This window comes from Diabrotica virgifera, chromosome 6, assembly GCF_917563875.1.
Source record: "Diabrotica virgifera virgifera chromosome 6, PGI_DIABVI_V3a".
NCBI classification, from domain to species: Eukaryota; Metazoa; Arthropoda; class Insecta; order Coleoptera; family Chrysomelidae; genus Diabrotica; species Diabrotica virgifera.
This window is the reverse complement of record NC_065448.1, coordinates 130,072,305-130,098,689: the sequence shown is the minus strand read 5'-3', so window position 1 is coordinate 130,098,689 and position 26,385 is coordinate 130,072,305. Positions and strand designations below refer to the sequence as shown.

General features: G+C 32.9%; 1 protein-coding gene across 1 annotated transcript in view; it reads left to right on the top strand.

The window, feature by feature from the left end:
• The first annotated feature begins 25 nt into the window (after positions 1-25).
• LOC126886021 (zinc finger protein 678-like) overlaps positions 26-26,385 on the top strand; it is a 39,934-nt gene continuing 13,574 nt past the window's right edge. The window contains exon 1 of the mRNA XM_050652858.1: positions 26-386. Within this exon, the coding sequence (XP_050508815.1) occupies positions 50-386 (337 nt within the window). The 5' untranslated portion in view covers positions 26-49. The remainder of the gene's footprint in view (positions 387-26,385) is intronic.

Sequence of the window (26,385 nt, the reverse complement as noted above, 5' to 3'; positions counted from 1 at the left end):
CAGCTGTCAGATTGATTTAATTTTGACAGCATGTTGTATTATAAATTTTATGATTTTATTGATTGTGTGTTTTCTTGTAGAATATTTTTATAGTGATTTCACTGTTTGGGGTAAAATTATTATTGAAATACACAAAATCAAGTGTAATCAAATGGAAGTCAAACAAGAAATTAGGGAGGAAACGTGTAAAGTAGAAGTAGTGTATAATGACCTGGATGATGCTCTTTTGGATAGCTTTGAATGTAAAATTGAGGAGGAACCCAGTAGACAAAGTACACAGGACACATATAGTTATTTAGAAGTACAAGAACATCCTGTAAATCCTAAAATAGAACAACATGGGAATAAACTTAACTCATATGAAGGAAACCAAAAAACTGAAAAAGGTTAGTAACAAGGAATATAAGTACTCTCCTCTTTGGTAACAATAATATATTATGTGTTTCTCCCATATTTAGTCTTCTTCTTGTGCCACTCCTATCAGAGATTGGAAATCATCAAGGCTACCCTGACTTTGTTTACAGCTGACCTAAATAGTTCATTAGTGGTGCAGCCAAACCACTCTCTCAAATTCCGCAACCATGACATTCTTCTAAGGCCTGGATTCCGTTTTTCTTCTATTTTCCCTTGCATTATATTTTGAAGTAATGCGTATTTATGACCTCTCATCAGGTGACGCAAATACTCGAGTTTTCTTCGTTTTATCGTTAACAAAATTTCTGGGTCTCTTCCTATCCTTCGTATTACTTCAAGATTTGTGATTCTTTCAACCCAACTTATCTTCAGCATTCGACGGTAGCACCACATCTCGAAACTTTCAATATTTTCTATGTTGTTCTGTTTGAGAGTCCAGGCCTCTACACCGTATAATAGCGTGTTATATACATAGCCTCTTAGCATTCTTAATCGTAAAGTTGCAGAAGAATTTTCTCATCTTTATGAATGTGGCCCTGGCAATTTCGATACGTCTTTTTATTTCATTGTTTTGGTCTCCAGTTTCGTTTATTAAAGTTCCCAAGTATTTGTAACTTGATACTTTTTCAATTTGAATGCTGTTTATACTAGGTAATATGTGCTGGTTGTGTCATGATTTTACTGAAGACCATATACTTGGTTTTTTTGATATTAATGTTTATGCCATAATTGTTGCAAGCAATATTTATGTTTGTAAGTAATCGTTGTAATTCTTCTACTTTTCTTGCAACTAGTACAGTGTCGTCTGCGTATCGAATATTATTTACAACCTCTTCATTGATTATGATTCCTTCATTTGCTTGCAAAAGGGCTTCCTGACAGATGCTTTCACTATATACATTAAATAGCAGTGGTGACAAAATGCATCCCTGTCTTACTCCTCTACGTATTTCTATTGCTTTTGATATCTCATTTTCTATTTTGATGTTAGCTTTCTGATTCCAATATAAGTTGAGAATTATTCGCAGATCTTTATTATCTATGTCTTTTCTTTCAAGAATGTCTCTTAGCCTATCATGGCGTACTCTGTCAAACGCTTTTTCAAAATCGATAAAACATGCATGTACTTCTTGATTAACGTCTTGGCATCTTTGTGTAAGAACATTCAAACCGAAGAGAGCTTCTCGAGTACCTAGTCCCTTTCTGAACCCCATCTGCGCATTACTAATATCTGACTCCAACTTTTGATAAACTCGGTTGTGGATGATTTTTAGAAATATCTTTAGTAGATGGCTCATTAAAGATATTGTTCGATGTTCTGAACATTCTTTTGCATTGGATTTATTTGGCAGTGTAACGAATGTAGACAGCAGCCACTCTTGAGGTATAATACCAGTATTGTATACTGTGTTAAATAAGTGCAATATTATACCTATTGATTCATCATTCAAGAGCTTTAGTAATTCAGTAGGAACCTCATCAGGTCCATTTTCCTTTCCAGTTTTGGAATTTCTAAGTGCCATTTCTACTTCACATTTTAGGATTTCAGGTCCCGTTTCACCATTTACCTGGACAATGTTATTTCTGTTGTCCTCAAACAATTCTCTTATGTATTCACTCCATCTATTAATTTTTTCTGTTAAGTCTATAATAATATTTCCGTCTTTGTCCTTAAGCAAACTTATTTGATGTCTTCTTTGGGTTCCTGTAAGTTCTTTTACTTTTTTATGTATATTGAATGTGTCATACTTTCTTTCATAGTCTTCCATTTCTACACATTGTTCTTTAATCCATGGTTCTTTGGCCTTCTTTATTATTTGCTTTATGTTCTTATCAACCTCTCTGTATTTTTCTGAATTATTCTTCAATTTGCGTCTTTCATCAATTAGTTCTAGTATGTCTGGTGTCATCCACACCTTATGTTTCCTTGTAGATTTGGTTAGGTGTTTCTTTCCCGTAGTTCTTATTATAGTGTTTATATACTTCAGTTTTTCATCTATGTTGTCTGTTCTGCGGATTTGGTTTTCTGCTACACTGAGGCTGGTGTTGATTTCTTCTCGCACTGTTTGTCGTCGGTGTTCACTTTTAAGCTGGCTTAAGTCTAACGCTGGGATGATGGTTTTTCTCATTTTCTTTGGTCTAGCTTCTAACACAGATACTACTGGATTAGGATCTGAACCGATATCAGTTCCAGGGTAAGTTTTAGTAGATTTCACAGCATTACGGTATCTTTTTGTCACCATTATGTAATCTATTTGGTTTCTGATTACTTTGTCCTGTGTGTGTTGAGGTGACGTCCACGTATACACTCTCCTTGGGGGTAATTTAAAGAATGTATTAGTTATTATTAAATCTTCGCTTTGACAGAACTGAATTAAAGGATCACCCCTTTTATTTCTATTACCTAAGCCATATTCACCGACATTTTCTCCAACTTTATCCTGACCTACCTTGGTGTTCAGATCGCCCATTACTATGTTAATGTGTTGTCTCTTTGTTGTTCTCATCACCTCTTCTAAGTTATTATAGAATTGTTCTATTTTCTCTTTGTCTTTGTCTGCTGTAGGAGCGTACACTTGTATGATGTTTATTATGTTCTTCTTATCTTTCAATTGTATTAACATCACGCGCTCTGAAAATGGAGTAAAATTTGCTACAGCATCTTTCCATTTTTTGAGATGATGACTCCAACTCCGTATCGATGGGTTGTGGTGTCACTTCCGGCATAATAAAACATACCATGATTAGTTGTGGGGCATTTGCCATTTCCTGGCCATTGTGTATCGCTTATGCCAAATATGTCTATACCCAAACGATCCATTTCCAATACGGCGTTATCTAATTTTCCCGAAGAGAATAAGCTCCTCACATTCCACGTAGTAATTTTTATGGTTGTCTTTTTCTTATTACAAGGGTTTCGCAGGTTTACGACCGAGGAAGCCTTGTACTTATCTATTTGTCTTCCTCTGCCGGATCTTGGTATCCGATGTCCATGATCAGTACTTCTCCTTTGCATGTCCACCATGGTGATTACTACTAGGGGTACTCTATGAGTCCTTATTTAATGAGTCCATATTTAGTAGTATACTTAATTAGGCATAACTACTTTTTTACCTACTGATATAATTTTGATTTTAAATACAATTAAAAGGCTTAACTATAAGAGAAAATTACAAATTAAGTAGGTATAGATTCCCTCTTAACCGGTCATCTCGGGATCAGAGCCTGGCTGGTTAATCAGATGTGCAGGCATTTTCATGAGAAAAATCAAGTACATACATAGGTACTTACAATATATCAAACACATCGCCTCTTTGCTTCAATAAGATGTTAAGTTAAAAAGTACAATTTTACAGGAGCCTCCTTTTTAACTTACAAAAAATTATTGTCTTCAAAGGAATTCATTTTTATAGTCAATCTAATATTAACTAGGTATAAGTGTTGACTACTTACGTCTCTGAAAATGTTAGATAGGCCTGATGATATAATAAGTTTATCGAAAAATTTGCATATTTACGAAAAAGGTGATTTTATGTCACACTTTTCCTGCAAAAATGTAATAAGATGAATGTTACAAACTGACTTGTCACGTTGTTGATGATATTATTTTTGTTATGTTACTGGGTTATACAATAAACAAACGTTGTCAAGTAAAAGATTTTAGATTTGAGAATATGTTCTTTATTGAAAAAGTGTAACTATAACAACCAATATTACAATTACAAGGCGAAATTAAAGGGCAATAATTCTTAAATTAAAACTATTTCTTAAAGTTATTTAATAATGCGTAAAAGCTTAAATTCTAAACGAACTAATTTTATTAAATCATAAAAATGTAATACTTAAGATATTGTCTTTGTCAAAACAAGCAAAAACACGTGACTTTTAAAACTACAACGATTCATAAAATGGCCTGTGATATCTTGGAATTAGGTTTTTATTAACCAAATCCATGAGATCCGCTTTTTTCTTATCGGGCATACCTGGTTTTGCGCTGTATGCATCTCTCAATTCCAAATTGTTGCTATTCTTCTTTTTATTAATAACTTTCTTAAATTGTTTGTCAGCGTGTGAATTTTTAAAAAATATAGCATAGGGTTCGCTTTTTTTAAGTTGAATCACCTTTAAACCTGCTAGTTTTACTGTCTCATTATTTTCATCTTTCAGAAAAGAAAAGTTCATTTGATCGCATAAGCTCTTCAAGTCAAAAAAATCGGTGAAACGCATTTCATTAACATGGAAGGGCTCGCTTTTCTTCCTTGCAGCCTTTACGGCACAATAAATGCATCAGGTGTATACATAGGGCCAGATCTTAATTGACATGTAATTTCTCTCTCAATTTGAGAATGAGCAGAATCTCCCTCGTTTTAGGTGTGCCCTTTATCAAATATTTATGCGTTACTGTGTTTAAGATTTTCAATTGTTTTTACTGCTTATATATACAGTTGAGTCCGCGAGTCTTTACCCGTGCGTCATCATTTAAAGCATACGAAATAAGTCAGAAATTTACTAAACGCAACGGCACGTGGATATTATTCCGATCAAGGGTTATAGTATAAAATTTGACGTTATCAAATAAATAGAATGTTGTCAAATTTAAATTTTGCTTTAAAATTTAGGTGCATAATTACAGCTACATTTGTAACTCCAGTATAAAATTAGTTGTGAAAACAACTGTTTGTATACTATAAAAATTCAAAATGCAAAAATTCGACAAAATATCAGAAAAAAATTCAACAAACTGACAGCCACAAAAGTAAACAAACCAAAACGTCAGAAATTGTACTTAAAATATGTGAAGACATCCCCAATCGTCTTTCTTTGTACCTATCTCTTTTCAATGCACTGAGTCTAAATCGTTCATAAAAATAACATGTGTCTTTACTTAATAAGAGGCGCCAGCTGGTTTGTCATTAATTTCATGCGTGGAAGAGAATGATGCTAAATAAAAAGTATGTGTTTTATCTCGCCAGGTATTAATGACGCACGGGTAAAGACTCGCGGACTCAACTGTACATACAGATCATAAATTTATTTTTTGTTGGCTGTTTCTGAAATTTTCTTAAGGTACCTACTTGTAAACACATGTACCAATTTCATTCACACCTCTATGGGCGTTTGACTCATCCCAAACATAGCTTTCAACTTCATCATAGTAATTCTGAATCTGAATGTTATATAAGTATATGGTTAAATTAAAAATATTCAATTTCGATTTATAGTAGAACACTGCTTGCAAGTCATACACTGCGACCAGAATTTTATTGTCTTTTTATCATTTTCTTTCTCTATGCGTGAGAGAACTTTTTCACTTTGATGTGTTTCGTATTTCTCTTTTATTTGTTGTTTCTCTTTCTCGGTGCTATTTTTATAACCTTCACACACATCATACAAGTCTTTTTTAGGAACAAAAAATGACATGTTGAAATCTTGAGTAAATATATGGTAGAACATCAAATATGTGGCAAATGGTACATTTAATGATTGACACTTTGTAACATAGTCTCTGTGTAGGTCGGTAATCGTATATCTATTTTCATGACATCCTCGATTATCTTTCATTGCTGAAATGTTGGTGTCTCTATTTTCTCCTTTAAGGCCGTCTTAATAGGTCAGTTATTAATTGCTAGAGTATTTTTAAAAAATAGTTTACGCACTCTAGTCGTTACACCAGCAACAGTTAAAAAGAAAGCATTTTTATTGTCAAGAGAAGGCGCAACGTTCCCATCGGCATCCATTTTAACATAACGATATTTTGGCACAACTGCTTCAACACTGTTTGCGATAAATGACCACTGTTTTTCGATGTTTCCTAAATCTCAGTATTCTATAAATAATTGCAAACGTCGCTCCTCTGTGATATTTGACCTATTTGACCGACATTTGAAAGCACAATTTTCTCTGCAAGGTGGTTTCAATGTAGGTTCTGGAATGGTTTTCTTTGCCTTTAGTGTTTGATAAGATTTTCCTCTAGTATTCAGTTTCTTTACTACATTTTTTTCCAATTATCTTCTTGTCTTCATCTTTTTTTTTACTATTTTATTTGGACTACAATCTGGATTTGTTAACTCCTGTTGACAGGCGCTTATATTTTCCTTATCAGACGATTCACTTTGTATTGGTATAAGGGTGTTAAGTATCATTTCATTGTCTTCCCTAGGTAGCAGATTCACACTTTCACATAAAATATTGTCGTGATTTCTTGTACTAACAGGTAAATCTTCTTCGTCAGAACATGAAGCATTTCTTCGATTACGATGTCTTAGTTCTACATCTTCATAGTCTGGGTCTTTTATGGAGTCGTCGCTATCTGTAAAGAAAATTATGGTTAGAATATTACCAGAATTAGGTAAAAAAAAATGAAATGCTTTTGATTACATTGAATAGAATATTACCTACTAGAATATGGAACTTGCATAAAATTTTAAATTCGAAAAAACTGTTAGAAATCACAACAGAACATAATTTAAAACATGTATCAAATATTAAAAAGTTTTGTTTGGCTTTCGTTTGGCCCCTAAAGATGATTAAAAATTCAAATTAAAACAGGTGGTCCAAAACGCGTCGTGACGTCATTCGTTTAAATTTTTACATTCTTCCAAAAAAGTAAACAAAATTTAAAATTAGACATTATAAACGTCAGTAGAAAATAAAATGTAACCTCACAAGTGTTTTTGATCGTTTGAACTATTTTAAATGTCATTTAATAGTGTCAGTGTCAAAACGAATGCCAAACCTAATAGGGAACTTGCACATTTTTTTATTGCATAATAATATTCAGTTTCCTTTAAAAATAAGATTTCCAAAATTTCACGCCTTAAAACCTCATAATAACAGAAGTACAAATTTAAAATCTATATATTTTTTTTGTTTTCTGGCCTTGGGTTAGAGAACCTTTAGTCAATTTAAAATAGTTCAAAGGATCATTCACTTGTGAGGTTACATAACTGTATTTTCTACTGACGTTTATAATGTCTAATTTTAAATTCTGTTTACTTTTTTGGAAGAATGTAAACATAATTTAAACGAATGACGTCACGATGCGTTTTGGACCACCTGTTTTAATTCGAATTTTTAATCATCTTTAGGGGCCAAACGAAAGCCAAACAAAACTTTTTAATCTTTGATACATGTTTTAAATTATGTTCTGTTGTGATTTATAACATTTTTTTGAATTTAAAATTTTATGCAAGTTCCCTATTAGGTAAAAAAATGAAATGCTTTTGATTACATTAAAATGAACATTAATTGAATACATAAATTACGCCAAACTGTGCATTCATTTTTAATGGACAACACATTCTATATAGGCTATTGATTATGTACTATAGAAAGGAACTACAACGTTAACGGGGTTTTATTATTAAAGTCAAAGATACTTTTTTTACAAACATTTATTCAAAAGAAAAAGCACAAAGAAACCCAAAAGAAAGAAATTTTGTTTTTTGTCCCATAACTTTTGTCCACGAGGACATAGGTATAGACATTGCTTCACAGAAAAAAAAACTTACATATTTTCTCTTTAAAATAATGTTCAGGAGAGGTCATTAGGATTTACAGTTTTCGAAATATTATTTTTCAAAGTTCACCACTCACAGCAATTTTGGGCAATTTTCCTTGTTATTTCGCAAATATTGTTCTGTAACTTTTTTCTACGTAACTTTAGGTATACGCAATGGTACATGTAAGAGGAATAGAAATCAATTACCTTTAAAATGATCTACTGTATAATGTTGTACGACTTCTTTTAAAGAGGTTATCTTTTTGAAGACTTTATACTTTTAACGAGTTTTTATATTTTTTAACATTATTTTTAAAATTTCCTATTATAACTTTCTTTTTCTATATGGTATATATTATATAATAAAAAAGAAAGCTTATTCTGTTTACTTTAAAATGGTGTATTATAAAAAATTCTAGGGTTATTTTTGAATAACATATGCTTTTTCAAATTGTAATAAGTACTTGCAACGATTTTTGATTTCAGGATTATTTTTTAAATTCCTCATTATAACTTTTTTATGTGATTGTGTGTTATGATTTAATCTTATTTTTTATAGGTAATACTTTGGACCCTCTTGACTCGGCCGGGCAAACTTCAAAATATGGATTAATTCCAATATTTACTGTCAAAGCTCCTGCACCACAAGTTTTGCTTGAAAAAATAGCATGTAAATGTACCAAAGGATGCACAAAAAACTGCGGTTGTAGGAAGATAGGAATTAGTTGTTCAATATTCTGCAAAGGGTGCATGTGAATGGGTACTAATTGTGGGAACTCTAAGATAGCTGAGGTGTCAGAGGAAGATATTGAAGCTAATGCTAACGAAGAGATGGACTTTGATTTTAAAAAATTTTTAAATGTCAACGTTTAAATAATTTTAACTAAAGTGATGTTTTTTAAGACTAATGTTTATGTAACTTTTGTAAAAGAAATAATTTTAAATAATACAGGTAAAAAAATATCAAAGAATCACTCGGTTTCCATTATGTATTTAAATAGAGATTATACACCATTTTAAAGAACAGAAAGTAAGCCCTCTTTGTTGCGCAATATATAGATAGTATATTGCATATTCGTGTACAAGAAAAGTTATAATGAGAAATTTCAAAAAAAATCGTAAAAAATGTAAAAAATTATATTTTTTATATTAGGTATTGTATAATATATAACATATTATATAATAATTTTATTTTATTTTTATATTATAATATAAAAAAATCGTTAAAATTATAAAACCTTGAAAAACCATAATCTCTTTAAAAAAAGTCGTACAACGTTATACACTAGACCATTTTAAAGGTAATTGATTTCTATTCCTATTGCATATAGGAACAAAAGTTACAGAACAATATTTGCGAAATAACAAGGAAAATTGCCCAAAATTCTCTACCAAACATACTTTTAAAGAGAAAATATGTAAGTTATTTTTCTGTGAAGCAATGTCTATACCTATATCCTCGTGGACAAAAGTTATGGGACAAAAAACAAAATTTCTTTCTTTTGGGTTTCTTTGTGCTTTTTCTTTTGAATATATTTTTGTAAAAAAAAGTATCTTTGACTTTAAAAAGTTATATTTAGATAGGAACTTTAACCAGGAACAATTTTTATGTAAACGTGTTTGTACCAAAAGTGCATAGAACTCACCCTAATGTAACCTGTGCCCAGGGACTAATTCACCCATTTCTCAAAAACACACCCCTTTAAATGGTAGCACTCCGCGGTTTTTTCATATATAGATGTCCATTGACCATATAAAATAATAAAACCCCGTTAACGTTGTAGTTCCTTTTAGCTATCTTATTTTGAATATAATCAGTAGCCTAATAGTATTGATGGATTTTTAAATTTTTAACATTTTTGCAACAACAGTTCCAAATTTTTATTTGTAACTTTTATTTCTTATTTATTTTATTGTAATCACTGTTTTATTTTAATCATATGTATTTTTACTATATATTGTACTCTATTGTACTAAAACTTTGACTAGTCCATAAGATTTATACATTTTTTTTGTAAGAATTGTGTAAACTTTGTGGATGGATAAATTCTGTCTATCTGTCTGTCTACCTTTACTGAAAGTGATGGTTGACGAGTTGAACGACGACGAGTTGAAATCTTGATGAGATGGTTGAGGAGTCACTACGAACTACTGCTAGTCGAATTACAATGACTACGATTCGGAACTGTTAAGTCAACTTTTTCTTCTGTTAACAATAAGTCTCCTATGTTTGAAGTTCCAATCGGTATGTTTAATGTTGTGCTATTATCTAAGAAACGGGTACATCAAATTTAATAATATTATATAATAGAAGATAAGAATAAAACAGAAGATAATAGTAATAAAAGCCATATACGCTAACCTGTTAAGGCTGTATGACACTATGCATTTTCTTGTATCATTTCTAATATCGTTTCTGATATAGTTTCTTGTATACATTTTCTTGTATCATTTCTTGTACGTACATTTGTGCCCTGTATGACACTATGCAAGTTCTTGTATCGAAAATTGTATGAAATTCGGCACGTGATTGGTCGAAATTTTGTTTGTCACCCTGTGTCACGTTATGGTATTCTAGTACTGCATCTACAGCTACAGCTGATTTTAAAAATTTTATAAAATTTATAAACATTTTAATGTTAACCAGAATTTTACGTTGACTGTTTGAGGTTGATTATTTGTGTTTTTATTTTGTTTTGATATTTGTGCTAAAATATTTGCATGAGAATTATCTTCAGTTTGATCCAAATTAGGAACTATTGTATTTTCGTCTATTAAAAAATTATGCACCATGAAACCTAAATTTATGGTTTGAACTTTACTAGGAGCTAAATATATGGTTATTATAGTAGAACAGTACAGAACACTCCAGTAGTAGAACAGACTCTATACCATGATACTATAAATAACACTTACTTGATACTATAAATAACTTTATTTATAGTATCATGGTCCATACCTAACGGTATATTAAGTATCAATAAAAGATTTATGAATAATACCTACAAAAACACAAATAAATTCATCAATACATTATCTCATTTTCATTTCAGCCGCCATTATGAGTAAGTAATTTAGTAATTATGACATTTTAGATGTTTTACCAGCAGGTTTTACGTTTTTGCTCTTTGCGCAGAAATTGGCGCAGTTCTTGTACAAGAATCTGTGTCTGACTCAAATTCTTGTATCGTTTCTGATATCGTTTCTTGTATCTGTGTATGACACTATGCATTTTTTTGACATATCAGAAACGATATTAGAAATGATACAAGAAAATGTATAGTGTCATACAGCCTTTAGTCATACCCTACCTAAAACAGATATTTAAATTTTACACAAGTTATCGGTTAATCGTAGCCAGAATCGGCGATGGATGACAACAAAACCTATCGTCTAATAGGTGCCTATTAAATACTTCGCAGATAACCTTAAAGATAAAACTTACAATACCTGTAACCTGTAAGTACTAGTCATTAGAACGGAAATGTTCGATTTCTCAGTTGCCATTGCAAGTTCAAGGATCCTTTTAGATCGCGATTCCATCTGAAAAAATAAGTACATACTTCCTAGTTATTTATTTTTTTTTAAGTAGAATTACGTACAAAACATTTATTTACCCAAAAATAGGAATTTACAAATACAAATAGTTTTTTAGTCATCTTCATCGATATCGATAAGAGCTAAATTATATATGTTACAGTTCAAGTTGATTATCCAGTTGGAGTTGACTATTCCTAGTTCGAGTCAACTCAAACGGCTGGTTTCAGTAAATGTTGATTATAAATCTAAAATGTAGATTTTTATTCAACATTTACTAGTAAAAGTAGACTCTACTCTAACTAGTTAAAGTATACTCTTCCCAATGCCATTTAGTAAAAGTTGATTCACACAAACAACCGATTCTATTACTGGATATTAGTTCAGGAAATGAAGCATTTTGGCTCGCAATTTTTTCGTTTATCATGGATTTACTTGAAATCATCACAGAAGGTAGGGAATAGCCCAAGGACCATTTTCTATATCATGCCGGTGTACGATGAAATCTTAGACGTTGCTGCCACCCCATCTCCTGGGCGGGAATTTTTCATTACATTTTAACCAAATGCGAGCCAAAATGCTTCATATCCTGAACTAATATCCAGTAACATTTAATTTTTTTTAAGACCCAAACGAACTAATTTTTTAATGCCGGACCTGATTTTTTTCTAGTTTGAATAAATCAGTTGATTGGGTGGTAACATAAATCAAATATTTGTTGAAAAAAAATTTTTTTTTGAGTTGATATGTGGGACAAATACAACAAAGGTAAAAACTTTTCTCGCTCAGGTGCAACTGCCGGCTGCCGATCATTATACAATAACATCTTGTCTCGGATAGGTGTAGCGAAGCACCCAGGTTACAGATTGTTTTGTAACGACCCCGTTGTGTCGTAACATAACAATTGCTATTTTATCTAAATGCATGCCTAATGACGGTCTCATGTTCGCTTTTAAAGTTTAATTTATCTTGATATTTCGACATCTGTTGATAGGAACTTATGGTCTAGCGGTTTAGAAAGAGGAAGATATTAAATGTATCAAATAAATTGTACTTACGTTGTAAGGTGTGAATATTTGTTGTTTATTTTGAGTTGGTTATGTATGGAAGTAGGTGTCGGTACTGTCGATAGATTTGGGGTCCTGTGTGGATGGTGAGATGTATTTCTGTTGAACAATATTGAAAGCCTCGGATGTTTTAGTAGGAGAAATGGCTTCTCATTAGTTCCGAATATTCAGTACATTCCTCTTTATCGGATGACTGGTGTACACCACTTACGATAATTACACTCGGGATAATTGTTAAAATTATTGCAGCAATTAGGATTAAATAACAAATTAACAAAATATTAGAATGTTTACAATTGAAAAACATCTGACATTCGTATTCGTAGGTTATGTATGACTTGAAGTTCGTCCTCTTCTCTTTTCTAAACTGGTATTGTCGGTTGTCGTTGATATTTCGTTTTTGGGTAAAAATATGACGTCATTGGGTGGATATTTTGGTAGTGTTATTTTTCTCGGCTATAAAAGGGTTGAGGGTGATGGAAGGCCGTACGGGGTGTACATAGGCGGAAAGGCCATCATCCTGCAATATATAATCGGGTTCGACAAGGTTGTTGGTGTTAGAGTACCTGGGGTACTCTAAGAGTGCTGTCAAGGAGTGACAGATAAAGGAAATGTGTCTCTCGAACGGAGTCTCGCTTTTGGGGAGGAAGGCGGAAGCGGCTTTGAATCCATCTTATATAGGTCACCCGAGATAAGATGTCTCACGGTTGGTTCTGCTAGGTTTTTTTCGGGTTTTAAGGACATCCCATTGGGGATAATATGTGAGAATACCATCTTAAGGTTCAGAAGAAATTGGGGATTTGGATGATCATATAATCTTCTGGAACCGCACATTATATGTGGATAAACGTGGTGATCAATTTTTTTGGAAGCTGGATTTCGGCATGTCTGTCGTTTTTTTGATGGAGACAGAAGTTTTATAGGGAGACCCTTGGTTGAGTCCTGACCGTACTAAGATCAAGTGACGAAAGACTTCTAAACGCCACATTCTGGGAAAGGCCCGTTGGAAAAAGGTCAGTTGGTCGCCCAAGAAAGAGATGGAAGGACGCAGTAGCCAGCGATCTACGCAAAATGGGAGTACAGCAATGGGAAATAGCTGCTCACAGTGTTACCAGGTCTAGTGAAATTTCACTAGATCTAGTGATTTTTTAACAATCTAGTGAAATAGTGATAACTTTTCAAAATAGACCCAATTCTAGTGATTTTTAAAATTTCCATTATAATGAATATTTTTGCTACATTGTAACAAAAAAAATATATTTTCAGTAGTATTTTTAATACGTTTGTATTAAAATTCATTTAATACTTCCCGGAATTGTTTAAAAATTACTTTGCAAAGAAAGAAAAATCCCCGGAAATTTGTGATGGCAATTTAATACCTAATCATAACATACCAAAATTAACATAAACATGGCAGTCCTTAAAAGTGATGAGTCAATTCACGATTACGACACTCTCCTCAACTCAATAGTTTCAAGTGTCCAGAGAAGAAAACTTACATAAATAAAAAATAATGGTTGTGCGGCTTTCTTTTACTGTGAACTTAATCCATACCCAACTAAGAGAATCACGTTTGTGGTATCTATTTCAACCAGATGAAGAATGTCCTTTTAATAAATATATATTATGATCTTGATTTCCTAGTTACCGATTATTCCCCCTATTCTCCAAAATAAAATGTTTCATCATAATGGCTGACCTTGATAAAAATCACTTACATAGTATTAGCAAGCTCTTTATTTATCAATTAAATTTGAATAATAGGCCTGGATCTCGCGTACCAAAAAAAAAGTTGATTAATAGCAAGCTGAAAATTTGTTAATAACTTAACGGTGTCTAGTCGGACAAACTTTGATGTATGAGAACACTGGAACAGGAGAAGTTTTAATTGTGGAACAGGTTAACAATTTGGAACGTCAAGGCCCCGTCTCACCATCAAATAATTGACAGTTATTTGATCAAACTTGACAGTTAGTGACACAAACTATACATATTAACTGTCACTTTGTGTCACTAACTGTCAAGTTTGATCAAATAACTGTCAATTATTTGATGGTGAGACGGGGCCTTTAGATTACGAAAACGTTCCATGTATTTTGTCGGTCAGAACTTCCAATTGATTTCTTAATTATCATTTCGTTAAACTCTCATGCAGAAATCAGACTGCGGTATTAATGGTATTATCACCAACTGGGCATTTTAATAAAACACGAAGAACATGTCAAATGACAGGAATTATATTGGTGATAAACAGCAGTCTGATTTTTGCATGAGAGTTTAATGAAACATGCAGTAACAAATCAATAATTGGAAGTTCTGTCCGACAAAATACATGGAGTGTTTTCTTACTCTGACGTTCCAAATTTTTAAACTGTTCTACAATTAAAAATTCCCCTATTCCAGTGTTCCCGTACATCAAAGTTTGTCCGACTAGACACCGTTAATTAAGCTATTAACAAATTTTCAGCTTGCTATTAATCAACTTTTTTTGGTACGCGGGATCCAGGCCTATTATGGTTGTTTGGAATAATTACTTCAGCATAATTGTAAGGTCTTTTTGCGTTTTAACCTAGATAATTCAAAAATCATCCAAAACATGAAAACAAAAAAATTAGAATATCTAGGACATGTAATGAGAAATCAAGAACGTTACGGCCTTCTCCAACTGATTCTCCAAGGGAAGGTAAATGGTAAAAGAGGACCGGGAAGAAGACGCATTTCCTGGCTTCAAAATTTACGTAATTGGTATAACACGACTACCACTGAACTGTTCCGCGCTGCGGTAAACAAAGTCAAGATAGCCATGATGATCGCCAACATCCGGAACGGATAGGCACTTTAAGAAGAAGAATTCAAAAATAGGGAGATCCTCTGAAAATTTTAGGAAAGCCCTATCCCTACTGCCATAGCCACCTTTACTTTACAAGCCATGAAGAGAAAAAGGCAACGTCGCAATTGATGACGTTCGTAGTCCGACTTTCGGACTACCGCTTTCGAAACTACGATTGTAAAGTACAAATTCTGGTAAAACTTATAGTATTTTTTGAGTCGAACAAGAAAATATTATTAATTAGAAGTTTGTACAAAATAATATTAAAAGTAATTCCTTGTAAGTAACGTTTATTATACAAAAAAAAACAATAAGAATATAAACGGTATTCATTTTTTTCGAATCCTAAGAAAACTAATAAGTATTTTTCAAAAATTTAAACTCGGAGTGAAAGATTACGTTAGGACCGAGGGCCCAAAGTCCCTGAAAACTTCTATGTTTATTTTAATAAGTTACAGGGGTGAAAAACTAAGAAAATTTAGTGTGATCTTTTCAAATATGTCATTAAAAAAAACTTTTTATTCATTCTAAAGACCGCGTCCCACCATCAAATAATTTGATCAAACTGGTTTGAGCAAACTGAAAGTGACAGTTAGTGACGTCACATCCTGAGTGTTCATTGTGGATAATAATGAAAAATTTTAATTTTAAATAAAGTACAAACAAGTTAGACAACTCAATACAAAAAATTTGATCAAACTAGACTGATAGTGAGAGCACAGATTTTTAGAATTTCAAAAAAACTGCAAATGTGACGTCACTTTGACGTACTTCCTCAAGTACGTCAAGTTTGCTCAAACTGTTTGATCAAGAAGGCCCCGTCTCACCATCAAATAATTGACAGTTATTTGATCAAACTTGACAGTTAGTGACACAAAGTGACAGTTAGTATGTATAGTTTGTGTCACTAGTCAAGTTTGACTGTCAAGTTTGATCAAATAACTGTCAATTATTTGATGGTGAGACGGGGCCTTGTGACGCGGCCTTATAAGGGACTTTTGGCCCTCGGTAATAAAGTAATCTTTTATTCTGCGTTTAAATTTTTCAAAAATACTTATTAGTTTTCTCGGAATTCGAAAAAAATGATTATATTTAAAATACAGGCGTCAAAATTTTGCATTTTGTTCCTTTCCCCTTAAAGTTTGTCGCACTTATTTAGAAACACCCTGAATTGATAAAGAACAAATCTAGTTGTTAAACATAAGCGAATTAATAAAAAAAAAACAGAATGTTAAGAAAACCGGAGTCTATAGTTGGGTTTTAATTTCAGTATTTTATAAACGCCCGGTACACCATAAAAATTTAACTGGTTAGCAACAATATTATTACAGCGGTATTGTTAAAGAATTAGGCTATAACATATTAAAAAAATCACTTAAATCTGCCAACAGATTTAGGAAATATAAGACATTAAAAATGACAAATTCTTTAAGTGGACGGATTTCTATATGCACGCAAGTTTATATAAAAATATATTATATTGAACTAAAATCATCTTAATAACATACATTTTAATGTTCTTATAATTGGTAGCACGAAATATTGTAAAATATTTCAGTTTCTCTGTAAATACAGTGAAAATTATTTAAAAACAAATGAGAACTGTCAGAATTAATCGGTCTACCAATAGATGTTGCCAAGTTTCAACTTCATGGCTTGTTAAGTAAAGGTGGCTATGCTACTGCGCTTAATTATATGTTATTGCGCATGCGCGTAGTCTAGTGAAATTCTAGTGATTTTTTTCAGTGAAATCTAGTATCTTCTATAAATTTGACCTGGCAACACTGGCTGCTCAGGACCGACAACAATGGAGGGAAATAGTAAACGCGGCCAAGACTCACATAGAGTTGTAGAGCCAAATGATGATGATGACCCTTGGTGAACAAGGTAATTATTATTGTGTGTATTAAGGGGTTAACTTTTGGGACTTATCTGTAGATGGGAAGTAAGATATTTGAACATTTTATTTTTTTTTATTGTAGAGTTTTACGGGGGACATTACATATTTGGTAGCTTGGGACACTTTGTCCTACACTAACTGTAGTAGTTTCTTTTTTTATTACTATACTAAATGTCTTTTTTTGGGGCTTACTAAATTCAGTAAATATTAAAAAAAAAGAGCACATGTATTTTTTTGCATTTGTTTAAATACTGCATATAGACACATGTGAATTCATTTTTCTTGGGCAGGAATTATTGATTTGCATTTCACTTCAAAAGTAAAGGGGGCCTAATTTGCTAGTATAGATTGATGTACTACTAAATATGTATAAAGTATGTACATTTTAATGACACATGAGTAATGGGATTTTATTCTTACTTTAAGGGAACTTGTACCGGAAGATAGTAGTTCTTGTACCGGGTGCTAACTGTAGCAGGATTTGGATGATGGTAGAGGTCTCAGTACTTGCCGGACGTTTGTCTATTTCCTGTTTCGGATGGGAGGCACCAAAGAAGGCTTTGTGATGGTGTGACTTCAGCTGGACGATGAGTATCATCGTTTTGTGATTTTAATTATATTTTTTTTATTATTAAGTTATTGCCTTCTTTTCTATTAATTTTTTTTCTAGTCATAGTCATGACAGTGTAAAGGTACAGGAATTAATGCCTTAAAAAAATTCGTTTCTTTCGCGTCGCTCGCCTTGGTACCAACGCTAACGACCCCGGGGTTGATTCATTATTAGTTTATATTTTTATATATTAACATTTAATTTCTTACCTATCATATTTTAACATTCGGGGGGGGGGATAGTGAATTGACAATTTTTGGGGAGAGAGACGGATTAGTGGATTTTACTAGAGCCAAGTGGCCTAAATATTGTAACGGGGGGAATATTTGTGGATTTTACTAGTTTATAAGGAAACCTAGAGCCAAGTGGCCTAAATATTGTAACGGGGGGAATATTAGTGGATTTTACTAGAGCCAAGTGGCCTAAATATTGTAACGGGGGGAATACTTGTGGATTTTACTAGTTTATAAGGAAACGTAGAGCCAAATGGCTTAACTATTGTAACGAGGGGGTATATTATCGGATTTCACATATTGATGTCTGTCAGAATAAACACCTGTCAATTTATTTTTTTGTGTGACAAACAATAAATGTTGTAAGTTCGAGGTTTGTCTTGTTATTCGTTCTCTTGCTGGGTTAGGGAATTGGGAATCGTGATTGGCCTGAGGAGCAAACCAGCTGGCGCCCTGTAAGATCAGATATATTGTTGTGGAATTCCGGGAATACTGAGTTTGACTCACGACCGTCTCCACTTGAGCGAAGCCGAAGGCCGTAAAGGTTGAAGACCCGGGACAACAGAAGAACGACGACTACTTTGTAGCAGGTAGGGTATCTAGTGTCTGCGAGTTGTCGCGTTATAGTTTATACAAAAAATTATAGTGTTTACCTAGATTTAAATTATCTATACATAAAATTATTGTAATTATCTTATAGTAATATGAAATTTTTGATACAATGTCCAAATAATTTATTATTTTATCCATTAATTTCCAATATTTTGCTTTTCTCATAACTACGTATGATGTTAACATGACATTAACATTTTTTTTAATTTCGCATACAGTAGGTATAAACCGATGTAAGACAGCAAAGGCATAAACGTAACTAAACAGTTTAAATAGTAGTAATGTGATATTGATATTCCAAAATTATTGATCAAGTATCATTTCTACTATGATTTTAGACGTTGCATTTATAATAACTTCTCTTGACACTGAAGAATTATGGAAGGCTGGTTCAAATTTCACATGTAGTTTTTGTGCACTAATTAAATATTAAAACTTTAAAAAGGGTAAACCCTGTAGTTGGCTGTATACCTTCGTTAAAACAACGTGGAATGAAGTAAACACTTCTGTTGTATGTAGGTATATGAATTTATTAAAATTCTTAAAATTTATCCACAAGGGAGTGGAAGTATAAAACGTTTTCGGTCAAACTGACCATCATCAGTGTAAACGTCCAGTGTACAAGTAATTGAAACTAGCCACGTCAATAGGTGTAAATACCTCTAAATAACATTATTGCTACATTATATGCTATATAGTAGTCGACATTAAGTCGATGTCTTAAGATTATAAATATCACATGTGGATGTATGTCATCCTTGCTCGGAAATTGCACAAGGTTGTTGTGATCAGGTGAGAGGTTAATATACATACTATATATATATCAATCGGTTTTAAAACGTCTTGCGACGTTGTCCGATGCCTAATTTCCATGACACTCTATCATCCCATTGGCCCTCTCTAAGATCTCTTGCGCTCATCGCCTTCGTTACTCCCTCTCTCCAAGATTTCTTGGGTCTTCCTCTCTTTCTGTGGTTTGGTGGTACCCATTGCATAATTATTTTAGGGAGTCTTGAGTTATCCATCCTCTGTACGTGTCTAGTCTAGTCGGACAAACTTTGATACTGGAAAAGGGGCAGTTTTAATTGTGGAACAGGTTAAAAATTTGGAACGGTCAGACCACGAAAACGGCACATGTATTTTGTCCGACAGAACAGACTTAAACTCTCCGAACAGAGATTAAACTCTGATGCAAAAATCAGACTGCTATTTATCACCAAATGGGCGTTTTAATGAGTGGAACATGTAGAATATGTCAAGTGACAGGAATTATGACAGGTGATAAATAGCAGTCTGATTTTTGCATGAGAGTTTAATCTCTGTTCGGAGAGTTTAAGTCTATTCTGTCGGACAAAATAAAAGTGCCGTTTTCGTGATCTGACCGTTCCAAATTTTTAACCTGTTCCACAATTAAAATTGCCCCTGTTCCAGTGTTCCCATATATCAAAGTTTATCCGACTAGACACCCTTAAGCTATTAACAAATTTTCAGCTTGCTATTAATCAACTTTTTTTCATACGCGGGATCCAGACCTAAGAGGGACATTCCTGACATTGAGCTGTTGGGTGATGAATATACCTAGGATGGATTCTTTATTATCCAATGATCTTTCAGTTCTTCCCACTACTTGATGCAGTGCAGAGTCGGTAGATTTTCACACAAGCAATATAGTGCAGCCACTGAAGGTTTTCACCTCCGATTTCGTTGAACCTCCATCGATTTTCATGAAAATTGGTGAGTAATTAGAGGAGACCTCAAGGAACAAAGGTGACATGATGCCAACTTGCGCTTTTAACCTGGGGGTGGATGCCACCCCTTCTCGGGGGCGAAAATTATTTTATTAAAAATAATACCATAAGTCGATAGAGGGACAAATTATAAGTAAAATTTGTTATATAAAGTTATTAAAATAAATCAACACTTATTAGTTATTAAAGACCTAAGATTTTATTTTTTCGTAAAAAAATACATGTTTTAAATCGGTTTTTCGCGTATAAATCAAAAACTATAAGCTTTTACAAAAAAGTTATTATTACTGAAATTGAAGATAATAAAATATTAAATACATTTCTCACATAAAGAACTAAACTAATGTTAGTTCAAAGTGAGTTAGTTATTGGCAATTGAATGTGTATTTTTTTCGACGAGTACTCAAATCTAAGTATTCAAGCTTAAATAACGAAAACGATGCAATTTATAAAATATTCCTGCTAAACATTTGCCAAAGTACTTCGAAATAGCTATCAAATGAGCTTCAGAACAAGGTAATAGCGTCAAAATTAAGCAAGTTATAATGAAAATAAAAGAACCGTTTCGAATTTTTTAGGAAAAAGTGAAAAATAAAACATACGCCATTTCCACAAAAAATAAAATTTATAGTAATCCTTAAAAGAACTTCTTTATATTAGCATAAGTAATGTGTTCGATAATTTTGACCGGTTTAGAATGCATATTTAAAAAAAAAGATATAATTTAAAAAAATCATAATTTTTAAAATTATTGTAATTCTCATATTCTTTTGATAATAACTCCAAAAACACTCAATATACGTAAAAAATTATATATAAAAAAATTTTAGTTTGTTCTGTGCCAAATATTTTACCCGTTTTACAATTTTTATAGGGTAAAAAATAACCGAGATAGAAACGTTTAAATCTTAAATTTTGCTGTGGGAACCATGCAAGCGGTGTCATTTAACCTTTTATTTTTAAAAAAGTAAGGGGTTTAAAATATTAGATTCAACGTGCTTAAATAGCACTTAGAATTAACTTTCAAACAGTTTTAGATGAACCGGATATCGTAAACATGAACGGAGTTATTAAAAAAAACAATAACATTTTTTGGAAAAATTTTTAAAAGATAAATTTTGAAAAAATTTTGGAGCATAAATTTTAACGCTATCAACATGTTCGGGGGCTCATTTTTTTTTTTTATATTAGAAATAACCCGCATCAACCATAAAAGGTTATTAGCGGTGGTACAATTACGATACATATTAAATTGATATAAACTATGAACTATAGAGATTTTACAAAGTTGGTTTTAAATTGTTCATAACGTAGCACTCATATTTGGTTATACAATTTAGTTTCCTTTAAAAACCTAATGATTTTGTTACACTCCGCACTGTCTAACGCACACTTTATGTCACTTGGTAGTCCAGAAGTTTGTCTTTCCAGATGATATAATGGACAGTCTATAACAATGTGACTTACAGTTATATTGGTGTCACAGGCGTAGCACATTCTAGGAGGTTCCTTCCTTAGTAGGTGTTCGTGCGTCAGTCTGGTATGCCCTATTCTGATACGATGTAGTACAACCTGGTCCCTTCGTTTTACTAAATTTGGTGTTTTCGCAGTTAGATCTGGGTTTACTTGCCGCAATTTATTGTTTGGTAAGAGTTGCCATCTTTGTAACCATAAGTTCTTTGTGTACTCATTGATGCATTTTTTCATATCAGAGTGAGGAATTTGGTTAGTTCTATATTCGGATCTCTTCATTTTACAAGCTTCTTTAGCCATTTTATCTGCAATTTCATTTCCTGGTATCCCCACATGAGATGGTATCCACACAATATGTACTTGTTTATGGTTATTTTGTAGAGCCACAAGGTCTTTTTTAATTTGTTCTAGGAACGGATGATTCGGATATATTTTCTGAATGCCCTGAACTGCACTTAAGGAATCGGTGAATATTACTGCCATGTCTTCAGGTCGATTAAGAGTTTGTTGCACTGCCTTGGATATTGCAAAAAGTTCGGCGGAATATTTTGAGTAGTCCTTAGGTAGTGGAAATTTGCGCACAGAATCATCTGTGACAATGGCAGATCCCACTGTTTCAAATTCGGGGGTTTTTGATGCATCGGTGTACACTAGTTGACAGGATGGATATTTATTTTTAATATTGTAGAAGTATTGGAGAAAAAGAGATGAAGGGGTGTTGTCCTTAGTATAAGTGGACAGATCTGTATTACAATACGGAATTTGTATAGTCCAAGGGGGAGTATAATCAAAGCTGGTATGCATAATACTCGGAAATGTGAAGTTGCTAATTCTTTTGCTAAATGATGGTCGAAGATTAGGATTTTGAATGTAATTAGAATGGTAATGTGTGGAAAAGGCATAGGGGTAGGCTGGGTTGTTTGGATTAGTTGATAGCTTGCTTGCGTATTGTAGACTTAGACGTAATCTTCTAATCGAGAGTGGCGACTCATTTGCTTCTACATAAAGACTTTCAACTGGACTGGTCCTGTAGGCTCCTAGAGCTAGTCTTAGTGCGGTATTTTGTACAATATCTAATTTTTTTAATGTTGAATCCTTAGCTGAATTATATATAATTGATCCATAATCTAATTTACTGCGGATTAAGGATTTATAAATATTGAGTAACTGTGTCGTGTCTGCGCCCCAGTTATGATTTGCTAGTACTTTAAGAATATTTATGTGCTGTAAACATGATTTTTTAAGTACTTCGATGTGTTTGTTCCAAGTAAGTTTTGAATCAAAAATCATACCTAGGAATCTAAGTTCCTCAACATTTTCTAAAACTTGATCATACAGTGTTAATTTTGGAATATTTGCAACATTTTGATGTTTTCGAGAAAAGCACATTACTTTGGTTTTAACCGTAGAAAATTTTAGTCCTGTTGTTTTAGACCATTCTTGTAGGGAATTAATAGAAAGTTGAATAATATTTGATGCCATACTAAGATTCTTATGAGAAGTATAAATTACAAGGTCATCTGCATATAGGATTGCTTTAACAGGGTTTCGGACACTGCTCACGATATCGTTAATTGCAACCAGAAAGAGTGTTGCACTTAGTGTAGATCCTTGGGGTATGCCATTTTCTTGAGTATGGTATTCTGAAAATTCCTGGTTTGATTTAACTCTAAAATTTCTGTCATCTAGAAAATTTTTGACGAATGCTAGAAAATTTCCATCTATGCCCCAATGCTGTAATTTAACAATAATGTCATATTTCCATAAAGTATCATAAGCTTTAATTATATCAAAGAAGACAGATATAACTTGTCGATTAGTTGCAAATGCCTCATTAACTGCAGACTCTAGTGACACTAAATTGTCAGTTGTGCTTCTGTTTTTCCTAAAGCCGCTTTGCTGATGAACTATTAGATCTTTTGATTCTAAGACAAATTGCAACCGTCTATTTATAATTTTTTCTAGTAATTTGCTTAAGGAAGATGTTAAAGATATTGGTCTATAAGATTCTGGATTTGACTTGTTTTTATTAGGTTTCAAAAGAGGAATTATTGTAGCGGTACTCCACGATTTAGGAAATTGTTTGGTGGAAAATAAAAAGTTGTATATATCTAAGAGTAGATGCTTTGCAGCTAAAGGAAGATTAATTAAAAAACAATTTGGAATTTCATCTGATCCAGGGCTACAGTTTTTAAGTCCTTGTAGTGCTTCATTTAGCTCTTGCATACTTATTGCAACATTTAGCGGGCTGACGGAATCTGTAATCTTGACCTCCTTTTCTATTTTCTTTTTGTTTTTGACAAATAATGGGTCATGCACGGAATCACTTGAATATGTCTGGAATGAGTTCGATAAAGCATTGGCTATTTGACTGTTATTTGTAATTAGGTTTCCCTCAATGTCAAGAGAGTTAATTTTGTTGCTGTATGAAATTCCTTTAATTCTACGGATTTTATTCCAGATCTCTGATGCCGGAGTATCGTCGGTTATCGTGGAAACATAATCTTGCCATGATTCACGTTTACTTTTCTTAATTATGTACCTTGCGTAGGCTCTGTGTTTTTTAAAATTAGATAAGTTTTCCGGTGTATGATGTTTTTTTAATACATTAAATGCATGCTTACTTTGTTTAAGTGCCTTTTCACATTGTTTGTTCCACCAAGGTACTGAATGTTTACGTTTTGATTTTGCTGTTTTGCCTATAATAATTGTGGCTACTTCTGTTAACATTGAGGTAAATTTATCTGTAACGGAATTTATGTTATCTCCTATTGTTCCAAAATTAGGCAGGTAGTCTTCAATAAGTTGTTGGTAAGCTATCCAATTTGCATCTTTAGTTTTCCATGTTTCTGAAAAATTTATGTTTGTTTTTGTGGTATTATTGTTTCTTATTATTATAGGCCAGTGGTCGCTATCGTAGGTATGATTTAATACTTCCCAGTTTAGACTAGGAGCTAGGGAACTTTCACATATAGTCAGATCAATAGCAGAATGGTTGCCTGTAACAGAGTTAAACCGAGTTTTTTCTCCTGTATTTAATAGTACAAAATCTGTTTCATTAAGAAATTTTTCTATTTTTTCTCCTTTTTTATCTGTGGAATGGCATCCCCAGGAAATGCTGTGAGAGTTGAAGTCACCTAGAATAAGACTAGGTTTTGGAATTTGCTCTATTAAATGCTCCAGATCTCTCGAGACAAAATCCACATCCGATGGGATATAAACATTGCACACAAAGAGCTGTGTTGGACATTGAACTTTTATTGCTACGGCTTCTAAAGCAGAATGTAAGGGAAACTCCTCTGATTCTAAATTAGAATTAACATATATTGATACTCCACCGCTTGCTTTGTTGGCGTAGTTTCTGATTTTGTGGTAGGAATCGAAATGTTTTAAGTTATATTTTTTGTTGTTTTTAAAATTTGTTTCTTGTAGGCATATAATTTGTGGGTTTGTTTCTTTTATTAGGAGTTGAAGTGTTTCGATGTGTGTAAATAATCCTTGTATATTCCACTGAATAATATCCATTTATTGTTAATATTTATTTTATTGATTTTTGTTTTAATTGAGGTTTTCTTGGGAAACATCTGTATCTTCGGAGTTATCATTTTCAGTTTGGTCTAGATTTAGTTGACGACGTATTTTCTTCCTTATTCGTGTAATTCTAGATTTAATGCGTCTGTCTTCGAGTTTGGGGTAGATTTCTGTTAGCATTACTAATAGTCCTGTTATGTTTTTCGTGTATTCTTGTGCGATACTTAATGGATTGGGGGAACCATGTGCATCATCCAGAAAGCTTACTAACTCTGTATAGTTTAATTCAAACTGGGTTGAAGCTTCATCAATAAATTCCTTTGCAGGTTGGATAAGTGATTCAGTAGAAACTGTTTCTCCACTTTTTGTATCAGATTTAGTGACTCTTGGCTTTTTTGTTGATCTTGCTTTAGGTTTTGGAAAATCTATTTCTGTGTTTTCACTAAGTGGAGACGATATTTCAGAATGAGAACGTTTCGGTATAGTAGTTTCTGTAGGGAGTTCTTGGGAATCCATTACTTCACGAGTGTTTTCTGTTTGATTCTGAACAGAGTCATTGTTGTTTTCAGCTGTTGCATTAAAGGTAGAAATAGAGTCTTGGTCAGTTTGGGATGTAGGTATGGACGGGTTTGGTTGGATGGCCATATTGGTACATGTTGAGGCGATATGACCAGATTGATGACAGAGATAGCAGGTGAGTCCATCAGCAAGATAGATTCGGTACGATGTATTATCGAAGTCAATGAGAATTGATTCAGGAATAACAAGATTGTCGTCAGGTGTATAGTACACCTGTCTACGGAAGCTTAATACGTGACTATATTGAGGGTCTTGAATTCCCGCTCTTAAGAAAGTCATCGGTGAAATAAGATGAAAGCCATTTTCAGCAAGATATTTTTCAACGATGTGATGAGGAATAGACGGACAGA